This window comes from Ammodytes marinus (assembly GCF_949987685.1).
Source record: "Ammodytes marinus genome assembly, chromosome: 2".
Taxonomy (NCBI): domain Eukaryota; kingdom Metazoa; phylum Chordata; class Actinopteri; order Uranoscopiformes; family Ammodytidae; genus Ammodytes; species Ammodytes marinus.
Window position 1 is genome coordinate 19,283,492 of NC_137231.1, and position 20,608 is coordinate 19,304,099.

The 20,608-nt window shown below is 39.4% G+C and overlaps 1 protein-coding gene across 2 annotated transcripts in view; it reads left to right on the forward strand.

The window, feature by feature from the left end:
• Positions 1 to 20,608, forward strand: part of vps13a (vacuolar protein sorting 13 homolog A) — a 43,724-nt gene extending 23,116 nt beyond the window's left edge. The window contains exons 48-77 of one of the 2 annotated variants that reach the window (XM_080044452.1): positions 55 to 158; positions 264 to 576; positions 702 to 838; positions 1,029 to 1,323; positions 1,822 to 1,926; positions 2,082 to 2,228; positions 2,341 to 2,472; positions 2,652 to 2,785; positions 3,343 to 3,411; positions 4,665 to 4,797; positions 6,965 to 7,022; positions 7,285 to 7,456; positions 12,310 to 12,463; positions 12,695 to 12,841; positions 13,273 to 13,354; positions 13,458 to 13,527; positions 13,757 to 13,871; positions 14,029 to 14,142; positions 14,402 to 14,547; positions 14,664 to 14,745; positions 14,908 to 15,021; positions 15,170 to 15,245; positions 15,656 to 15,819; positions 15,976 to 16,021; positions 16,152 to 16,275; positions 16,686 to 16,800; positions 18,696 to 18,781; positions 18,994 to 19,117; positions 19,258 to 19,332; positions 19,456 to 20,608. In XM_080044452.1, coding sequence (XP_079900578.1) covers positions 55 to 158; positions 264 to 576; positions 702 to 838; positions 1,029 to 1,323; positions 1,822 to 1,926; positions 2,082 to 2,228; positions 2,341 to 2,472; positions 2,652 to 2,785; positions 3,343 to 3,411; positions 4,665 to 4,797; positions 6,965 to 7,022; positions 7,285 to 7,456; positions 12,310 to 12,463; positions 12,695 to 12,841; positions 13,273 to 13,354; positions 13,458 to 13,527; positions 13,757 to 13,871; positions 14,029 to 14,142; positions 14,402 to 14,547; positions 14,664 to 14,745; positions 14,908 to 15,021; positions 15,170 to 15,245; positions 15,656 to 15,819; positions 15,976 to 16,021; positions 16,152 to 16,275; positions 16,686 to 16,800; positions 18,696 to 18,781; positions 18,994 to 19,117; positions 19,258 to 19,332; positions 19,456 to 19,506 — 3,684 coding nt within the window. In that variant the 3' untranslated portion in view covers positions 19,507 to 20,608. The remainder of the gene's footprint in view (positions 1 to 54; positions 159 to 263; positions 577 to 701; positions 839 to 1,028; positions 1,324 to 1,821; positions 1,927 to 2,081; positions 2,229 to 2,340; positions 2,473 to 2,651; positions 2,786 to 3,342; positions 3,412 to 4,664; positions 4,798 to 6,964; positions 7,023 to 7,284; positions 7,457 to 12,309; positions 12,464 to 12,694; positions 12,842 to 13,272; positions 13,355 to 13,457; positions 13,528 to 13,756; positions 13,872 to 14,028; positions 14,143 to 14,401; positions 14,548 to 14,663; positions 14,746 to 14,907; positions 15,022 to 15,169; positions 15,246 to 15,655; positions 15,820 to 15,975; positions 16,022 to 16,151; positions 16,276 to 16,685; positions 16,801 to 18,695; positions 18,782 to 18,993; positions 19,118 to 19,257; positions 19,333 to 19,455) is intronic. The other variant, XM_080044453.1, reaches the window with a different exon arrangement.

The window sequence follows — 20,608 nt, forward strand, 5'->3', positions numbered from 1 at the left end:
GTACAAAATGAATACATCTCTAATAGATGTTATGCGTTCTCCCCTTTCATTCAGATCATCAATCATTTCTCAATCCCATTCAAAGTTTTTGAAGGATCCACGTGTCTGGGCACAGCTCTCCCCACTGAAGAGTTCTGTGTGCCTCTGGACTACTACAGGTGAAAGCAAACACGAAAACAAAGCTGCATATCTTTCACTCTTATTATCATACAGTCCTGCAAACACAACCTGCATACACATCTACCCTTCTGCCCTTCCCTCAGGTCTGAGTTGAGCCTTCAGCCAATCACAGAAGAGGACGCTGACAATCAGGACGGGCAGTTTGAGTGCTCAGAGGGCTTCAGTTACGACGACTTCAGCAACCTTGAGCCAGAGACCCGCCTCCAGCAGACCTGCCGTCGCCGCGGAGATCAGGGCGGTGTGCTGACTGTCAACATTGCGCCAGTGAGAGATGCTGTGACATTCAAAGACACTGGCGGTGTTGGAGAGAACTTTGATGTGCCCTTTGTGCTGCACCTGTGGCCTTCCATCCTGCTGCGCAACCTGCTGCCCTACCCCATCTCCTACAAACTCAAGGTGAGATGTGTGTTATAGAGTAATCACTAATCAGGTGGTGCTCTTAAAAAATATATTTGTCAGATCAGGAATGTTTATTAAGCATCAATGTATGCACAAAACAAGTAAAAAATCTTGCTCAACAGAACAGTGGGGTCTCAGCCACAGAGGCAACTCTGAACCAAGGCCACTCTGCCCAGCTTCACACAGCAGTCATCGACCAATCGAGTCTCGATCTCTGCCTACTGGACTACCTAGCTCAGGACTGGTCTGCTGAGTACAGGTCCGACTTCAATTGAATTTATTTTTGATGTTTTATTTTCCCATCGTTATTGTGACCTTGTTGTCTACATACTGGGAGAATAGAACTTACACATTTTGGTCATAGATTTGTATTACTCATTGGGTAAAGGGGCAAACATACATTAATTTCAAGCATTTCATCAGTTTAAACATATTATCCTGTTATACAGTTTCCAAAGAGGCCAGGAAGAGATTGTCTTCATAGTGTTCACGTCCCAACAAGAGGATGACGAAGACAATGGTGAAGGGGAGGAGAGGAAGAGGGCCGAGTTAGATATAGCAGTGCATGTTAGATACGACGTGGGACAAACGGTGGTTGCAATCCACTCACCATACTGGATGGTGAACAAGACAGGCAGGTTGCTGCAGTACATGGCTGATGATATCCATCGTAAACACCCCCTGGACTATGACATGCCCCTGCTCTTCTCATTCAAACCTCGCTACTTCCTGAAAAACAATAAGGTAAAAAAAGGTTGATGTTGGTTTAATTGCATGTCAAAGAGCACTAGCATTTTTGGTTCTTGAAATATCTCTTCAGACCGAAGAAACTACAATGATTTGTAATATGCAGCTTTAAGTTCTGATACTAGATACAGTAAACATGTGACTTCTTGAGATCTAAAGATTTTTTTTTTCTAGCCTCACAATCAAATTCACAAATACAAACACATGTGTCATTAATATGCTTGTTGAGATGAGCTTAAGATATCCTTCATAAGAACATTAACTATAGAGCAACATTGAAGGGATAATGGAGAAATAATTTGACAGGTTTTTCAATTAAATAATTTATTGTCAACCTATCACTGCAGTACTAGTTTAGTAATACACATCCCTTTGTGCCAAAGTGAATAATTCTGTAGCTTTGAGGTCAATTTAAAATCAATGTTTCTTTGCTCGTAACCTCTTGCAATAATTTATTATCGCTATGAATGTGATCACATTCTTTCAATCCTACAGGTCCGTCTTATGATCTCAGAAAGTGATCTTTCCAATGAATTCTCCCTGGATACAGTCGGTAGCCATGGAGATGTAAAGTGTAAAGGCCAATACAAAGACTACCTGGTAAGATTTTGGTTGATATCCAGAAATAAATGAATTCAGGCATACTGTCACATAAGCTTTATTTGAAGAGACGGATGTTAATATTATGTTTATATGTTATTGCATGTTTTCTTTTAACATAAAAGTGTACTTTTATTACGTTTGTGTGACCTCAGGTTGGCGTGAAAATTGATGCGAGCAGTTTCAGTCTGACCCGCATGGTGAGCTTCGTGCCGTTTTACATGTTGGTCAACAGAACAAAGCACAGCGTCTTTGTATGTGAAGAGGGGCAGGATGACTGGACTGAGGCCAAGCCAGAACAGGTTTTTGATTGTTTGTCTTTGTTTTTGTTCGTTTGTTTTTTAAATTGTTTTAATTCAGATGAAACCCTTAGTGTACAATGTCGTTTAAGGTTTTCTTTTATTCCACATTCAGTCAGCCATTCCCTTCTGGCCTGAGACCGACACCAAGCGGCTTAAGATCAAAGTAGAGGGATGTTTATTGCCTCCTCAAACTATCGACTTTACACGACCAGAAAGCTGCCTACTGCTGCATCTGGACAATTCTGTAAGTGTTTTTAGAGGCACAAAGATAATTGTGGTCCCCTTGTATTTAGTCATTTGTTGCGTACTATATAAAGACCTTTTTTCTATCTGTTATGGTTGATGCCTGTTCTAATATACCCATTTTAGAAACCTTCAAACTATATTCCAGTATGTAGACTGTTACTTGGGTCTGTTCTACAGGCAGGTGGGATCATTGTAGATGTGAACCTGTCAGAGCACTCGGCCATGATCCGATTCTCTGACTACCACGATGGAGCGGCCCCTTTCCTCATTATAAACCACACCAAAGACCAGACTCTGGAGTTCTATCAGAGGTAAGTGAACAGAAGAGAGAAAGACACGAGGAAAAAAAAAAAAATCTTAAACAACTACACACATTCAAATTGTAGAATTGAAAGACGGGAGAGATGAAGGAGACAATGAAGATCAAATGTGAAAGAAATGTAGTTGGAAATAACTTTTCTGAAGTTTTGTGAAGTATAATGTTGTTATCTTCAGTTGAATGTGAAAATGAGCAATGCTTTATTTCATAATATTACAGCGCTTAAGTGTTGTCCCCTGTTTCTTCTTTTAAAGTGATCCAAGTTTTGTTTCAAATATGTCGTTGACGTGCCTCATTCACCTTAAGATAAAGAAGTGGAAGTGTAAACAGCCATTTCATTCATTCAGCATTTGTATTTATTTATTTCATTTATTTTAGTTTTTGCTGCTTATTTGCACCTCAGCAGTTTTGGCTTCTGACTGGAGTTTTTCCTTTTTACTCACTGACAATACTAATCTCTCTTGTTGCAGCAGCCTTAAATGGTTTAGGTTTTAACATTGTTTGGTTTTGCTGATGGCGGTTTATGTTTCTTTCTTGTGGGTAATGCAGCAAACCGACAGAAACCTCGTGGGTGGCTGACGAGCTGCTCGACCTTTCCTTCTCAGGAGAGGAGGACAGGTAGAAAAATACGTAAAGGGGAAACTCTTCTGACACACTCTGAACTCGAGGAATTATGAATGGGAGGGAAAAATAAGAGCAACAAGAAAAAAAGGAACCTAAAAGTGCTGCATTTATTTGTTTATTGCTGTCACTTTTTCTTAAAGTGCCAAATGATTTAGACATGTTTTATGTTTACTGAGTTGCTAGATTTCATCTATATAGGAAAGTGTTATAACAATTGCCATACAGTGTTGGAACGTAGTCTTCTGCCATCACTTTGTGTGAAAACAAAAATGTAATTTCCCACTGTTAAATCAACAGTTATTTAGAATGTTGCTAGTATAACAGCTAGCTAATCCAAAAGGTGAGAGGTTGCCAAGAAGGGGCAGAAACACACAAATGATGCAGCATCTGAATATGAATTGGTGTCACATTAGAAGGCTAATGTCGCAGTCACTTCAATTAATGATTGAGTTCAGAGTGTGGTCAGATCAAGAGTGCAGGTAAAGAGAAGTAGCAGAAGACTCTTTCTGCTAAGATTCTGGTTTAGCATGTGTAATCTGCTCCTCACCCATACCACTGAGGAATAAATATGGATTTGATTTGAAATTTAAACTGATCCAAAACAGGAGCAGGTTAGACATCTAAACCCATTTACTAATTTATTTTTTATCTTACCTTTGATATCTTCTGAAGGGTTAAAACATCTTTACTCGTAGAAATACAAGTTGTGAATGCTGCTGACTGGATGGGATTCCTGCTTCTTCCAGTAGCTCTGTTGCATTGACTAGTATCCTCTTTTTTTCAGCTCCATCTGTACATTACAGCTTTTTTAAATTCTTATTCTTATTATTCTTATTCTTAAATGTCTTATGTCTGCTTTGTCTTGTCCGAATCAAGTTCACTGTCAGGGTTATCGTGAATTAAAAAAAAAACATTATCTCAGAGCGGTATTGGAGGCTCTTTGGTGTTTGGCGCGTCGTACTTACCGTCGTACGTATTGCTGTCTGTTTATGTTCATGTTAATTCTGTCAGGCAGGTTCTTTGGATTGGATGGTTGTCATTGCAGTAGATTCTTGGTGGCTGGGCTCCGTCATATTGTCCTCTATATTGTCGTTAGACTGTGCCGTCGTCCTTCATTGTTATTTGCTTATTGTCCTCTCAAATCAGTGGAATGCCATTTCTTGATTTTGAGTTGTATTGTATTGTATTTTGAGTATTGTTCTTACATATACAGTATGTTTGTGTGTGGTTGGGTTCCATGATTGCAGCTCTCAGAAGGCTACGGAGAAGGATGTGCTGGAGGCTGGTAAAGCTGTGCACTACACCTGGACTGAACCTACTGGGTCCCGAGAGCTTTGCTGGCAGTGTGGCACTTACCAAGGGAAGCTGGAGAATGAGAAGGTGCTGTACTGGACCTGAGACACAATACTGTTGTATTGGGAATAGTTAGATTTAAATATAAATGAAGACCTCGCTGTATGTATGTTTGTCTCCATGTGTCTTTTAAAGATCTCGCCAACGGTTCATGAGTAATATGCTAAACTGATCAGCTCATTTGAGTAAATAGTCCTAATGTCCGCCTGAATATAAACCTCTTTGCAAATACAGTATCTCACAAAAGTGAGTACACCCCTAACATTTCTTCAAATATTTCATTATATCTTTCCATGCGACAACACTGAATAAATGACACTTTGATACAATGTCAAGTAGTCAGTGTACAGCTTGTATAACAGTGTAAATGTACTGTCCCCTCAAAATAACTCGACACACAGCCATTAATGTCTAAACTGCTGGCAACAAAAGTGAGTACACCCCTAAGAAAAAATGTCCAAATTGGGCCCAAAGTGTCAATATTTTGTTTTGCCATCATTATTTTCTAGCACTACCTTAACCCTCTTGGGCATGTAGTTCACTAGAGCTTCACAGGTTGCAACTGGAACCCTCTTCTACCCATTCATGACGACATCAAGGAGCTGGTGGATATTAGAGTCCTTGCGCTCCTCCATCTCCCGTTTTAGGATGCCCCAAAGATGCTCAATAGGGTTTAAGACTGGAGACATGCTTGGCCAGTCCATAACCTTTACCATCAGCTTCTTTAGCAAGCCAGTGGTCGTTCGGAGGGGTGTTTGGGGTCGTTATCATGTTGCAGTACTGCCCTGCGGCCCAGTTTATGAAGGGAGGGGATCATGCTCTGCTTCAGTATGTCACAGTACATGTTAGAATTCAATGAACTGTAGATCCCCAGTGCTGGCAGCACTCATGCAGCCCCAGACCATGACACTCCAACCACCATGCTTGACTCTAGGCAAGACACACTTGTCTTTGTACTCCTCACCTGGTTGCCGCTCCACACTCTTAACACCATCTGAACCAAATAAATGTATTTTGGTCTCATCAGACCACAGGACATGGTTGCAGTAATCCATGTCCGTAGTCTGTTTGTCTTCAGCAAACTTTTTGTGGGGTTTCTTGTGCATCATCTTTAGAATAGGCTTCCTTCTGGTATGACAGCCATGCAGACCAGTATGATGCAGAGTGCGGCGTATGGTCTGAGCACTGACAGGTTGACCCCCCACCCCTTCAAGCCCTTCAGCAATGCTGGCAGCACTCATACGTCTATTTTCCAAAGCCAACCTCTGTGTACGACGCTGACCATGTGCACTCAACCTTCGTAAACTGGGCCGCAGGGTGGTATTGCAACATGATAACGACCCCAAACACACCTCCAAGACGACCAGTGGCTTGCTAAAAAAGCTGAGGGTAAAGGTTATGGCCTGGCCAAGCATGTCTCCAGGCCTAAACCCTATTGAGCATCTTTGGGGCATCCTCAAACAGAAGGTGGAGGAGCGTAAAGGTCTTTAATATCCACCAGCTCTGTGATGCTGTCATAAATGGGTGGAAGAGGGTTCCAGTTGCAACCTGCAAAGCTCTAGTGAACTCCATGCCCAAGAGGGTTAAGGCAGTGCTGGAAAATAATGGTGGCCACACAAAATATTTACACTTTGGGCCCAATTAGTAAATTTTTTCTAAGGGGTGTACTCACTTTTGTTGCCAGCAGTTTAGACATTAATGGCTGTGTGTCGAGTTATTTTGAGGGGACAGTAAATTTACACTGTTATACAAGCTGTACACTGACTACTTTACATTGTATCAAAGTGTCATTTATTCAGTGTTGTCCCATGGAAAGATATAAAGAAAAATGTGAAGAAATGTGAGGGGTGTACTCATTTTTGTGAGATACTGTATGTATTGTTGCTGAGATTTAATAGACTGTTAATATCTTAAGACACACTTTTTAAATGGTTGTTGCACATATTGTACGGGAGTAGTCAATAATACTGCTAGTGGGTACTATAACTGAGTAAATGCAGAACTGTATGTACTGTGTGACAATGCGTCGTAAAGAGTCTGTCAAAATAGAGTTGGTCCAGTTCATCCAGTTCAAAATGTAATTATAAACACAATTCAACCAATGTGTATATATAGTTGCACTAAATTGTTAGATGAGATGCTATTATGTTTGTTTAAACAGCTTGCATGTTGTTGTTTGCTCTTCCATCTTTAGGACCTACGTACGGACATGAAAAATGAGGGAAAACTGTTTGTGATCTCCTTTTATGAAGGTAAAGTACAAGGAGCTTAAAATGAAATGCCCACACCACGTAAATGCAAATTCTTTTATTTCACTTAAAGCAATATTATCTTCACATGGGCCAGTATATTGCTAGTGCATTAGCATTGACATGTCCTAAGATGACAAGTTTACAAAACAAATTGGCAATAAGGTGACATGCTGGTCACAGCATTTAGGATAAAGGATAATTTTCCTTTGGGTATAAATAAAGTGTGAAATCAGTGAGATTTGTATTTATTCCTGATCCAAAGGTCTCCAGCGCATTGTGCTGTTCACTGAGGAGCAACGTATCTACAGTCTGCTCTGTGAAAGTGAGTCGGAACAGCGGTCTGATCAGGAAATCCACCTGTCGCTACAGAGCGTGGGCTTGTCTCTGGTCAACAACAGCAGCGGACAGGAAGTCTCCTTTATTGGGATTACGAGGTAAATAACGAGCAACATACACGTGTATAAAATACAAAGTTTTTTTTTAAATGTAATGAAACGATTGGAATACTCTTCATTTTATTCGGCCAGCTAAATAATTTTAGTTTCCTTACACTCCATCCCACACCTGCAAATGACGATTACATTTAAATGTACTCATACAGTGCCTTGCAAAAGTATTCATACCCCTTGAAATTTTCAACATTTAGTCACGTTATAACCACACACGTACATTTATTTTATTGGGATTTTACGTGATAGACCAACACAAAGTGGTGCATAATTGTGAAGTGGAATGAAAATTAAACATGGTTTTACATTTTTTTTATAAATAATAAAACTGAAAAGTGTGGCGTGCAAAAGTATTCAGCCCTCTGAGTCAATGCTTTGTAGAACCACCTATCACTGCAATTACAGCTGCAAATCTATTTGGGGTATGTCTCCACCAGCTTTGCCCATTCTTCTTTAAAAAATAGCTTGAGCTTCAGATGTAGCATCAGATTGTATGGAGAGCGTCTGTGAACAGCAATTTTCAAGTCTTTCCAGAGATTCTCAATTGTATTGAGATCTGGACTTTGACTGAGCCATTTTTGCACTTTTGCAGACTCTAACAGGTTTTCTGTCCTGTATTTGTCTCCATCCATCTTCCCATCAACTCTAAACAGCTTCCCTCTTCCCTGCTGAAGAAATGCATCCCCACAGCATGATGCTGCCACCACCATGTTTCACGGTGAGGATGGTGTGGATAGGGTGATGTGCAGTGTTAGTTTCCGCCACACATTGCATTTTGCATTCAGGCCAAAAACTTCAAGTTTGGTCTCATCTGAATATGCTGTGTCCCCCGCATGGCTTGTGGCAAGTGTTGGAGGAAGGTGCTCTGGTCAGATGAGACCAAAATTTAAGTTTTTGGCCTTAACGCAAAGTGCAATGTGTGGCAGAAAACTAACACTGCACATCACCCTGAACACACCGTCCCCACCGTGAACCATGGTGGTGGCAGCATGATGCTGTTGGGGTTCTGTTCTTCAGCAGGTACAGGGAAGCTGGTCAGAGTTGATGGGAAGAAGGATGGAGCCAAATACAGAGCAGAAAAACCTGTTAGAGTCTGCAAAAGACTTGAGACTGGGGTGGAGGTTCACCTTCCAGAATACACAGGGGGCAAAGTGATTTTATGGACATGGAGCGTTGTAAAAGGTTGTTCACCAAAAATGACATCTGGGTGGACAACCTTGTCAACAAGCTGCTGGAAAGCTACAGTGGGCCGACATAGCAAATCAGAACCACTGTTTAAGTGAATGGGGGTGAATGGGGATGGGCTAATGGGGATTTTTTTTTACTTATAGATATCATTATGAAACTTTGCCAGTTGTAAAAAAATTAATTTTCTATGGGTTATTGATCAAATTTGAACTGTGATTAGGGAAAGCTTCAGGCAGTTGGACACTTGTTTTGTTTTCAAAATTTAAAAACAAATTGACTCTGCTTTTGTCCAACATCTAGATTTTGGGGCTTTGCAGATATGCAAATGTACGCATCATTAGTAAGATATTAATGATTTTTCATATTTATTCAAACTTTTTGGAAAATACTGTAATACAAAAAGTTGTTGTTTTAATGTCAGTAATCAACTTGCAAAGTTTCATAATGATATCTATAAGTTTAAAAAATTCCCTATTAGCTCACCCCCATTCGCTTAAACAGTGGTTCTGATTTGCTCTATGTCGGCCCCCTGTAGCTTTCCAGCAGCTAGTTGACCAGGTTGTCCACCCAGGTTGGGATCCTGGAAGGTCCTGGATATCATTTCTGGTGAACAACCTTTTACAACGCTCCATGTCTGTTTTAAAAAAAAAATGGGTTTTGCCCCCTAGGTAGAAGGTTAAATACCCTAAACATACAGCCAGATCCAGGGCCGGAGTGGGACTCATTTTCAGCCCTGGAGTTTCATGCCTCAGATCAGCCCACTTTCACGCCGACATTATTAATGTAATGTAATAACAACCTTAATATGTACGTCTGCAAAAGTGCACTGTTCTCTGCACCCTTGTAATTCTGTGTTTTTAGACTGTGTGGACTCAAATGCTCCTGTTTAGCCTACAGCCTACTCAGGTGCCTGCCATGGTGCTACTATGTGCAGTAGGAGTGTACGGAGACGTCATTATCTGTAGGCTATCTGTTCAACAAACACAATTAGCCTATCTATATGTAGGCTACCTGTATTCGGATATGAAACCGGAAGTGGCTGGGGCTTATGGGCTTATGTGTGAAAAAAACAACAATTATTGTCCCTTCAGAGCCTCAAATTGATTTAATATTGGCATATTATCAATAACGAGATAGGCATATTTTCCTCATACTGTACTCATCTGTTTCTCTCTCTCATTATAACTGTCTAAGCCCCTACACGTTTGACTGGGGGACATTGAACATTCAGAGTCTGAAACAGTAGGCCTATTACATCACAGTAAATCATAAACTTGCCCAATTTATTTTATTTTTTCATCTCTGTCCCTTTTTATTTTTAACTAAACTAAGTTGTATCATCGATCTAGATAAGATTTATTTTGCCCGTTTATTTCCCTCTTCTCTCTCTCTCACTCTCCCTGTCTCTCATAGGCCTATCTCTGTCTCGCTATATCTCTCTCTCCCTCTCTTTTTTAATTTCTAACTTAGTTCAATGAATAATTACTTTAGACTAGGAAACAGCGTTTTATAATCTAGAGGTCTAATTGATCAACGCACAAAAACGAAACTTTTTTTGAGCAAATCTCTTAGTTATAAACAGATTGTATGAACTAAACAAGCGAAGTGTTTGCAGATCGAATATTTAAAGATCGATTTTATTAAATGAAGAGACGTGGTTCACGTTCAGAAATTTGAAATAAATAAAAGTCAGGAGGGACTGAAGGTGACTCGGGGTCACAAACATCCAGCGGAATGGAGAGACCGCAGCTCACGGGGCCATGCATAAACGCAGCTGGTCTATCTCTTTTCTGCCACGGCAGCGGAGATGAACAGCTGATAGGTGCCACTCAAGTTAAGGCAGAACGCGCCGCGTCAATTTAGTGCATGATAGGCAAAATAAATAAATAGTTGTTTCCTGAATAATAACGAGATTATTCGCGAAGTAAACATATTCGGATCGATCATCTCATTATCCGTGCTCATCCGAATAGGCCTACATGTTCGGATTCCGGCTCATCCCAGTGCAGCCGACGCTCCAGTCGCCATTGTCCCGAGCATGCATTGAACATATATGACTGGGGGCTGTCACTAACTTTCATAAAGCCTTTGGTATGAGCGCAGAATGACAAGTTATCTTTCACCTCGTAGTCCGACATGGAAGACATGCTGCTAGAGAGAGACACGCAGCAGGGCTAGGAGGCCCTAAATTCTGCTTCAAAATAAAAGTAATCTCACGTTACGCCAGTTAGATGCTTTTAATGTGAAACTGAAGCTGTAGGAAATGGTCAGTTTCCATTAGCAGTAACTTAACTGCGGACTAATAATATGATTTTTAATGCGCCAATAGGTAAAATGATATTTTAACCCAGTGCCATGACTGGGCCGGCCCTCGCAGCCCAAAAACCAGAGCGGCCCACCGGGAATGCTCCCGGTTCTCCCGATTAGCCACTCCGGGCCTGGCCAGATCTACTATGGAATGGTTCAAATCAAAGCATAGTCATGTGTTAGAATGGCCCAGTCAAAGTCCAGACCTCAATACAATTGAGAATATCTGGAAAGACTTGAAAATTGCTGTTGACAGATGCTCTCCATCCAATCTGACGCTGAATCTGAAGCTTGAGCTATTTTGCAAAGAAGAATGGGCAAAAATGTCAGTCTTTAGATGTACAAAGCTGGTGGAGACATACCCCAATAGACTTGCAGCTGTTATTGCAGTGATAGGTGGTTCTACAACGTGTTGACTCAGGGGGGATGAATACTTATGCACGCCACACTTTTCAGTTTTTTATTTCTAAAAAAAAATGTAAACTATATTTAATTTTCATTCCACTTCAGAATGATGCACCACTGTGTGTTGGTCTATCACATTAAATCCCAATAAAATACATTTACGTGTGTGGTTTTAATGTTACAAAATGTGGAAAATTCCAAGGGGTATGAATACTTTTGCAAGCCACTGTATACAGGTGATTGGAATTTGAAAAGTAAATATTCAAGGTCAGATACATTGAAGGTCCTCTTATATCAGAAGAGGGTGCTATGTTAATTATGCTTGTTACTTTGTAAGAAGATGGTAGCATCAGAACTTTTTACTACCATTCATGTAGTTTTGCAAGCATAATTCTGCAGTTAAAGGAGCTGTAAGCGGAATGGTTCTTTTAGCTAACTTCCTGTCAGTTACTGCAGTTAGCAGTCCCCTCGCTCGTCCCTACGTCACCACATTAATGCACTGCGGTCTTCGAGCAGCAAGTTATCTAGCATCATCTCAGATCCATAAGTGTGATAAAACATGATAAAAACCATCAAAACAGACATTGGGAAGGATTTTTACCTGCCATTGTAGGCGCATAAACATTCACCCATGTGTCGCTCTGGCGTGCACCGGCAGTGAGACCATGAGTGAGACGGGTGCGGACGGGTGTCGGTTTGTAGCGTTCTCTCTTGCGATTGGATACAATTTCGGGATACTACATAAAGTGTAATTGCTTGTTACATGCAGAGCAGCTGACTAAGAGATTGGCTTTATGAAACGCGCACATCGTGTAAGTGATTACTGTATGAATAAAGAGCGATTTAACACTTATGTTAATATAAATAAATCGCTTACTTCACCTTTAAATGTATATGTATTTGCATGATGTCCGTCCTCTTCTCTTTGCTTTGCATAGCTCTGATGTGGTGTGGGAATCCAAGACGAAGAAAAAGAATCGATGGAAGACTCTGAGCTTTAAAGAAACTGAGATGCTGGAGAACAGCTATAAAGAGTACACTGAATCTGGACCTGTGGAAAACACCACCAAGGAACTGGAAAACAACTTCCTGGTTGGAGACTTAATACTGTATATTCAGCTTTACTGTTTTGAAGTAACACATGCCAAATACAATTTGGAAAATGTACAAATAAAGACTATCCATATGAATGGATGGTTTATGGACGACCACAAAAAATTTGCCTTAAAAAGTTGCTGATGCAGGTGGTCGATTGATTATAAAAATAGGCATTTGTTGTAGGCCTATTTGTGACATTTTTCGATGTTTGTAATTGTCTTCCAGGTGACCTTTACTCCGGATGGCAAGAATATGCAAATGCTGCAGCCTTGCAAAGCTCCTCTTAGGAGGCACTACCTGCCTGGGGTGAAGGTGGAATACAGCGTCTCACCCAGACAAAGCTCCTACCGTGTCAAAATCCATCGAATTCAGGTGATGGGAATATATACGTACACAAAATATTGCCTTTATAATATATGTCTATGTCTGTTACATAATTATTACAGGTCATCATATTGCGTTCCTCAACATTTGTTTAATAATGCATCTTGACTCCTCAATATATATATATATATATATATATATATATATATATATATATATATATATATATATATATATATATATATATATATATATATATATATATATATATATATATATATATATATATATATATATATATATATATATATATATATATATATATATATATATATATATATATATATATATATATATATATATATATATATATATATATATATATATATATATATATATATATATATATATATATATATATATATATATATATATATATATATTTAATAACTTTGAGTTTACATCCTTTCCTCCTCCAGATCCAGAATCAGCTTCCAGGATCCATCTTCCCCTATGTTTTCTACCCAGTAAAACTGCCCAAATCTATCACTATGGATGCAGGTCTGTTAATTCATCTTACGTGTCATGTCAAATTTAGCATTATTTGCTGTTCATTTCCAATGTTCAGTCTGTTATATAATTTTATTTTTTATTTCTCTTACAGAACCCAAACCTCTAACTGATATCAGCATTGTAACCAGAACAGCAGGACACTCTGATATCTCTCGCATCAAGTAATTGTTTTTTCTTGGATTCTTTTCTCACTCTGTCACCCTTATTTGACTTCTGACTTTACTTTCCCTCACACTGATTCTGTTTGCTGAGTTAAGCTCTGATTATGTTTCTGATCTGCTCTCTACAATCCCATCTTGTCCTGAGATCATGTTTGAAATGTTCTCTATTTTTGCCACACGCTGGCCTTTTTCACTCCCGAATGGTGATGGGAATGTCTATCTATCTCAGGTACTTCATGGTGTTGATTCAAGAGATGGATCTGAAGCTTGACCTGGGCTTCTTGTATGCCATCCTGGACCTGTTCACACCTGAGAATGCCAGCATCGCCAGCTCAAAACAAGAGGTCAACATTCCCTGTGTTTTGTTCAGAATCTGTGATACATTAGTATAATCTTTAATTGACATGAATAGTCATTGAGATCCATTCTGAATTTTGCTTTTCTGTGCTTGGACGTACCTTTTTATATTCATGTGTATTTGTGCCTGCCTTATTCCTCTAGGTGGAACTGTTTGAGAAGGACATAGAATATATTAAGACAGAACTAAACCATGTCTCTGTTGCTGACAACTCTCCTATTAGCCTCTATGAGATGTTCCACATTTCACCCATCAAGGTTTGTACAGTATCCACTAAGTAAACATGTACCTAATACTATAGTCATGAAATGACAAACAAATATGAAGAAGGAAATATCTTAATTGACTGAAAGATTGCGGTCTCATTCTCTGCAAAAACAGGACTGACAAGTGATTTAAAAATGGAATCATAATAATAATGCGTTTTTACTCATAGTATAGGCTACGTATTACATGTCAGTTGTGAGATTAACTCTGGAAACAGCCTTGCTTAGTCAATGTGTTTGTTTTTTGCAGCTGCACCTGAGTTTGTCCCTAAGCACGGGAGGAGAAGACGGCATGAAAGATAAGAGAGATAAAGAACTCATTCCCATCCAGTCCCTCAACCTGCTGCTGAAGAGTATCGGCGCCACACTCACTGATGTGCAGGACATTGTGTTCAAGTACGATCGGACATGAAAATGGCACATGAATTGCCCACATTAGCATTTGTTTATATCTGTGTGATTTGATGTTGGTTGAATCCCTGCTACTTCACTGACTCTGTCTTTTAATTCAGGCTGGCCTTCTTTGAGTTGAAATTCGAGTTTTGCACCACCCAGCAGCTACAATGGGAGGTCATCAGACATTATTCTAAACAGGTAACACACATGCATGATGACAAAGCCATAGTAACTCAGAAGCTGTAGACGTGTTTAGTGGGGTATTATTCAAGGCGATAAGTATGGAAATATGTACAGAATGAATCCAAACCCAACCAGTGTCCTATAATGAGTCGGCTTACCAGTTTCTATACATTTCAGGCAATTAAACAGATGTATGTGCTGGTGTTGGGCCTGGATGTACTTGGGAATCCTTTTGGTCTAATCAGAGGACTGTCGGAGGGAGTGGAAGCCTTCTTCTATGAGCCATATCAGGTAGGAATATAAGATTGTACTGTTTGAGTGCTAAAGTAATGTTCCAAATTAAGCGTTTTGCTCTCCCTTTAATTTAAGGTGAACAATTAGATGATACTGCTGCATACTAAGTTGGAAATATCTGGAATATTTAACTGTTTGTTTCCAGGGAGCCATCCGAGGGCCCGAGGAGTTTGTTGAAGGAATGGCTATTGGGGTGAAGGCTCTGGTGGGAGGAGCTGTAGGTAAGTACGGGGCTCATATGAAAATGATATCTGTAGAAAGGTGTCAAGAAAGGTCTCGTATATGTATGAACTTACATATGTGACATAAAATCCCGCCCCACCTCCACATTTCAAAGTTTACCAAAAACTTGATTGATCCTTGTGTGTGTGTGTGTGTGTGTGTGTGTGTGTGTGTGTGTGTGTGTGTGTGTGTGTGTGTGTGTGTGTGTGTGTGTGTGTGTGTGTGTGTGTGTGTGTGTGTGTGTGTGTGTGTGTGTGTGTGTGTGTGTGTGTGTGTGTGTGTGTGTGTGTGTGTGTGTGTGCATATAAATACTGTCTCCTTTTTTAAAGACTTTAAAAAGAAATGAACATACCACTGTTTAATTAAGTATGTTAGGTAAGAACTATAACGACTCGTAACGGTCTTCCAGGGGGAATCGCAGGAGCGGCCTCTAGGATCACAGGTGCCATGGCAAAGGGAGTTGCTGCCATAACGATGGACGAGGAATTCCAGCAGAAGAGACGAGAAGCTATCAACAGACAACCCAGTAGCCTGACAGACGGGCTGAAGAGGGGCGGAAAGGGATTGGTGTCTGTATGTACTCAAACCTGTGTGCGCGTGTGTGTGTGTGTGTGTGTGTGTGAGACACATAATGTAAATTTGCAATTGTCCTGAAAGATCAGCCATCAGAAAATTCTGCCATAATGAATGAGTTGCTGCTACTTGGTAATGTTGTTTTTTCCTTTTTAGGGTTTTGTCAGTGGGATCACAGGCATTGTTACCAAACCTATTGAGGGTATGTTAAATTGGGCCCCTCATACTCATTTAAGTGATACTATTTGGCACATGCTGAAATAAACATTTGATGGCCAAAATGATATGCTACTACTGTAAATATGGATGTTCGACCATGTGTTGTTTTGCAGGAGCCCAGAAAGAGGGTGCAGCAGGCTTTTTTAAAGGGTTTGGTAAAGGTCTGGTGGGTGCAGTGGCCAGACCTACAGGAGGCATTATTGACATGGCCAGCAGTACCTTCCAAGGGATCAAGAGGTATGTTTCCTTCATGTTTTCACCTGGATGTGCTACAGTGTGTTGACAGCACATGTATTACCAGATAGGTGGTGTACATGTTTAAAGACATTCAGTTGCCTCCGCACGGTCTTAATTTCTTACTGTTCATGTGGGTCCATGGCGCAATCACAGGGTGGGGTGATTCAAACATCAAAATACATACAAAAACACAATTACTAAGAAGAAGGCTGCAGTAAAGGCACAAACAAAAAACAGCTTTTTGTTACAGGTCCTATTTACCTATGTTGTGTTTACATGTTCATGTGAGTTTTTATGTAACATTATCTCTTTATGCATTTATCCATGTTTATGTATGTGTGTGAGTGCAGCAATACGGTTACAAGTAAGGTGTGTCTCAAATACACTTGTGCATCTTGTCTTGTTTGTAGGGCAGCAGAGACCACGCAAGACATCAAATCTCTGCGCCCTCCTCGCTTCATCCACGAGGATGGTGTCATACGACCATATAAGGAGAGGGAGGGCCTTGGCAGTCAGATGCTCCAGGTAGGACAGATATCTGCGTTATCGACTCTCAAAAGTCAGACCTGGGTAAATAAAACTTGGTTATGATTCTTCATTTACCTGAGATGAGTGAGATTCGGTTCATCATTTTGTCTATGAGCATTTATGTGCATTAAAGTTCTAAAGCAAGGATAACTGTTCACTGAGACACTTAATGTTCATATGGATGTTTTCACTAATTTGGAGCAAAGCGTTGATTAGCACATACACTTAAATGTTGCCAGTGTTGCTGTAACATGGGTGTCACATATTGAGCTTTAACTTGTGGATCTCTTTATTGTGCTGACATTATGTAGCAGTCGAGCTGGATGGAGTGGGTTGAAATTTGTGCTTATGAGTCTCAGGTCAGAATTACCTTGTTTGGCTAATAGTAAAGATGCCATGTGTAGGATTTCCCCTGCAATTTATGGATAGGTGACAAATAAAAGAGCCGTAGTAAGGTGTTGGGCCACAGTGAGCCTTCAAAACAGCTTCAATGCTCATTTGCGAAGATTCTACAAATCTCTGGATACACTATTCCTCCAAAAAGATATTGTTGTTAATTTAACGATGGTGGTGGAGAGCACTGTCCAAGACGGAGGGTGTTCATGGGGACCAGAAAGGTGGTATTATCTGATTCAAATCATTTTCATCAAACCATTCAGTGACATCTCATGCCCTTTGTCACCCATCTGTATCAGCAGCTTTAGACCCCGACTAGGTTTGATTTATTTGTGTCAGATTATTCGCCTCATTCCAAATTAGGACTAATGTCAAGAACAATCCTACTAGAAATCCCAGTGGATTCCACATTTTATGCTTGTGTTTTATTTTTCTGTTGTAGCTGGTTAAATGGGCTTTAAATACATTATGACTGAAATTAATAGACTTAGATGCAGTAGTCCCAACAGTGTTCTTGGTATTTAAAAAACTTGTTTTACACACACACACACACACACACACACACACATTAAACAAGGTTGTAGTAACTTTGAATACACCTAATTAATGAAACTTGTCTGATGTAGTGGAATAAGATTAAAATGAACTGTTATTAACTAAGCCTTTGCCTCTGTAGTTAATCCATGAGGTAGAGCAGCAGTCGTTAGAAAACCCTCTGGTTGTCTCTGCTCTGATCTTCACTCTTCTCTCTTGTCATGTCCACAGAGGAGACTGGTGTACATTGAATGGCGTAGAACTGGCTCAGAGGATGAGGGTGATGAGGAAAACAGCTAGAAACTAGAAGTGACAGCTGTAGTGTAGCACTGGAGATGTGTCTGTAATGTTTGTCTGTCTGCTGTCTGTCATTTAATCAGGAAGTTCTTTCTTGGAGATATAACCAAACCAAAGAATGGCATATGAATGTGTTTTTTTTTTGTTTTATTGATGTGAGATTTGTTCTCTTTATTTTATGTGTCTTTATCTTTCATAATTTAACCCCACCACTTTTTTCATTCATCATTTATTCATTCATTGTCAAAATCTTTCTTGTGATTATGTTGTCTATTTTTTCCGTCAATACATGTTTGTTTTATCATTTTGTCATCCGCTCCCACTATTCACTGCCCTCACTGTTCTCAATAAAATGTTCACAATTTAAACTTCTACCTGACATTTTCTTTTTGTTTCATCTCATTCAACTTTTCTCACCGCAACATCACATTTTCCCGCTTCAGGAGAGTAAAGCTTGGTGCAGATTCATTCACCCACTTTCGCAGAGCACCATTGTAACTTTGAAAATGTTTTGAAAATGTTTTTGAAGACCCTTATATATAATTTGTGATTGGACATAGACATCTTGGCATTAATACTTTATTTTTAGTCTGACACTATCACTCAGAAACTTTTTTTGTGTTGCTATACATTTAAATATTCTTTTACTTTCTTTCTGCCTTTAGAAAATTGAGAACGGACGTTTTGCCAAGTACAGATACTTTGCTCATGCCAAGGTCAATGATTCGGACTTCCTCATGATCACAAAGAGGTGAGTGTTTTTCTTGCATCTCATACATACTAGATAATCCTTACTGTATGTTTTAATCAGATGTAGAGCTTGGTGGTTTCTGTGATGTATACCACTTTCTTTTTACTGTATCCTCTGTGACCCTGGTCTGTGAAGGGCGCTCTATAAATAAAGCTTACTTACTTACTTACTTTCTATGGAGTTCAACTGTTTTTATGTGGTTTCTCTCCCAGGGGAATATTTTTTGTGACTAAAGGAACATTTGGCCAGCTTACCTGTGAATGGCAGTATCTATTTGAGGAGTTCACCAAGGATCCACTTATCGTCGAAAACCGACGACTCCGCATTGAGGCCAAGGTACAAAATCCAACTGTTAGAATTTAAATCCAAATTATAAGTCATGTTGTTTTTGTAGTTTAAGTTTTATTTTAAGATTTTAACAGGTTTTAAGAATTATTTGACAAATTGCACGAAATGCCTTGTCTTGTGTACTGCAGGAGAGAGTGAAGTCCGTCTTCCATGCCAAGGAATTTGGGAAGATCATCAACTTCAAAACTCCTGAGATAGCCACAGTAAGTAGTTTTATATATGATTGTTTGGTAACACTTTATAATAAATTGTTCAAGAAAAGTCCGGCTAATTTTGTTGCCAGCTTGTTTTCATTCAATCTTACTTTGGTTCTTACTTATTTTCAGTGGGTTCTGGCCAAATTGGAGGATGCAAGAGAGTCTTTACCCAAACTCTGAGTCATCAAGAAGAGATAAAGATGAAAAACAGACAAAAGACACACGTTTGTGTGCAGCAGTGCCTTTGTTCTATACTGCATGCTACTTCTGTTTACCTCCATGGATGTGAGTAGTGGTACGTGTGCATGCCTACAAAAGTGCTATAAATGGACCATTCATTCACCACAGAAGTTCAGAATAGATTGAATCCAAAGCTGTCACTCTTCGTTCTGATTGCACACATCCAATTTTAACGGTTTAGTTTATATAAAAAATAATAGTAACGGCTTGAGTGTTCGGATATATCTCACAACTATCATGCTTTAGGCCGGAGTTGCTGGTGAAGGTGGAAGATTCTCCATTTCATAGGCCTTTTATTGTGCCATAGTTCAGTTTTCCTTACTCATACACAAAGTCACAGATTTTATTCAGTTTTTATTGGCTATAGAAGCTACACACTGACTGTGCATCTGCTAGTTGGAGACATGTTAGAGAACACTAAGGCCAAATCCACCATAATTGTAGCAAATATAATGTTGTCTAGGCTACTGTTTATTTTACTGGATAATGTAAAAAGCAAAATAATTTAAATTTCGAGTAAAGCTTTATTACACGTGTAATTCAAAATGTGCTATCTTTCAAACATGTTTTATTTTACTCTCTACTTTGCCTCCTTTTTTATACATTTTTCCGAGATAAAGACTGTTTGCTGTGTGATTTAGAGACGCATGCTATTTTTATACCATACTTACGCATATCAATCTGCTGTATAATGATCTAATATAGTATCATATATGTATATAGCCATCCTAACACAATAGTATGTATGGCATTGCAGGTTGTAACTTTGTGATTTTTATGTTTTTATACCACACATATGCAATGCCAACTATGTTGATGAATTATGCTGAGGAAATTATATTTAAAGAGATGAATCCTAATTATTATCGGCTGCTGTTTACTCTTGGTGTACATTTTAAAGGTTTGCTTTTGGTTTGGGGTGCATCGCAGTTTAATACGATTAAAGATGTCTGCTGTCATTAATGTTTGTCATTCATGTTTTTGGGGAGCAAAATGTTCCTCCTAACTGTTTACACAAAAATAAAATATGTGTCAAGTTTAA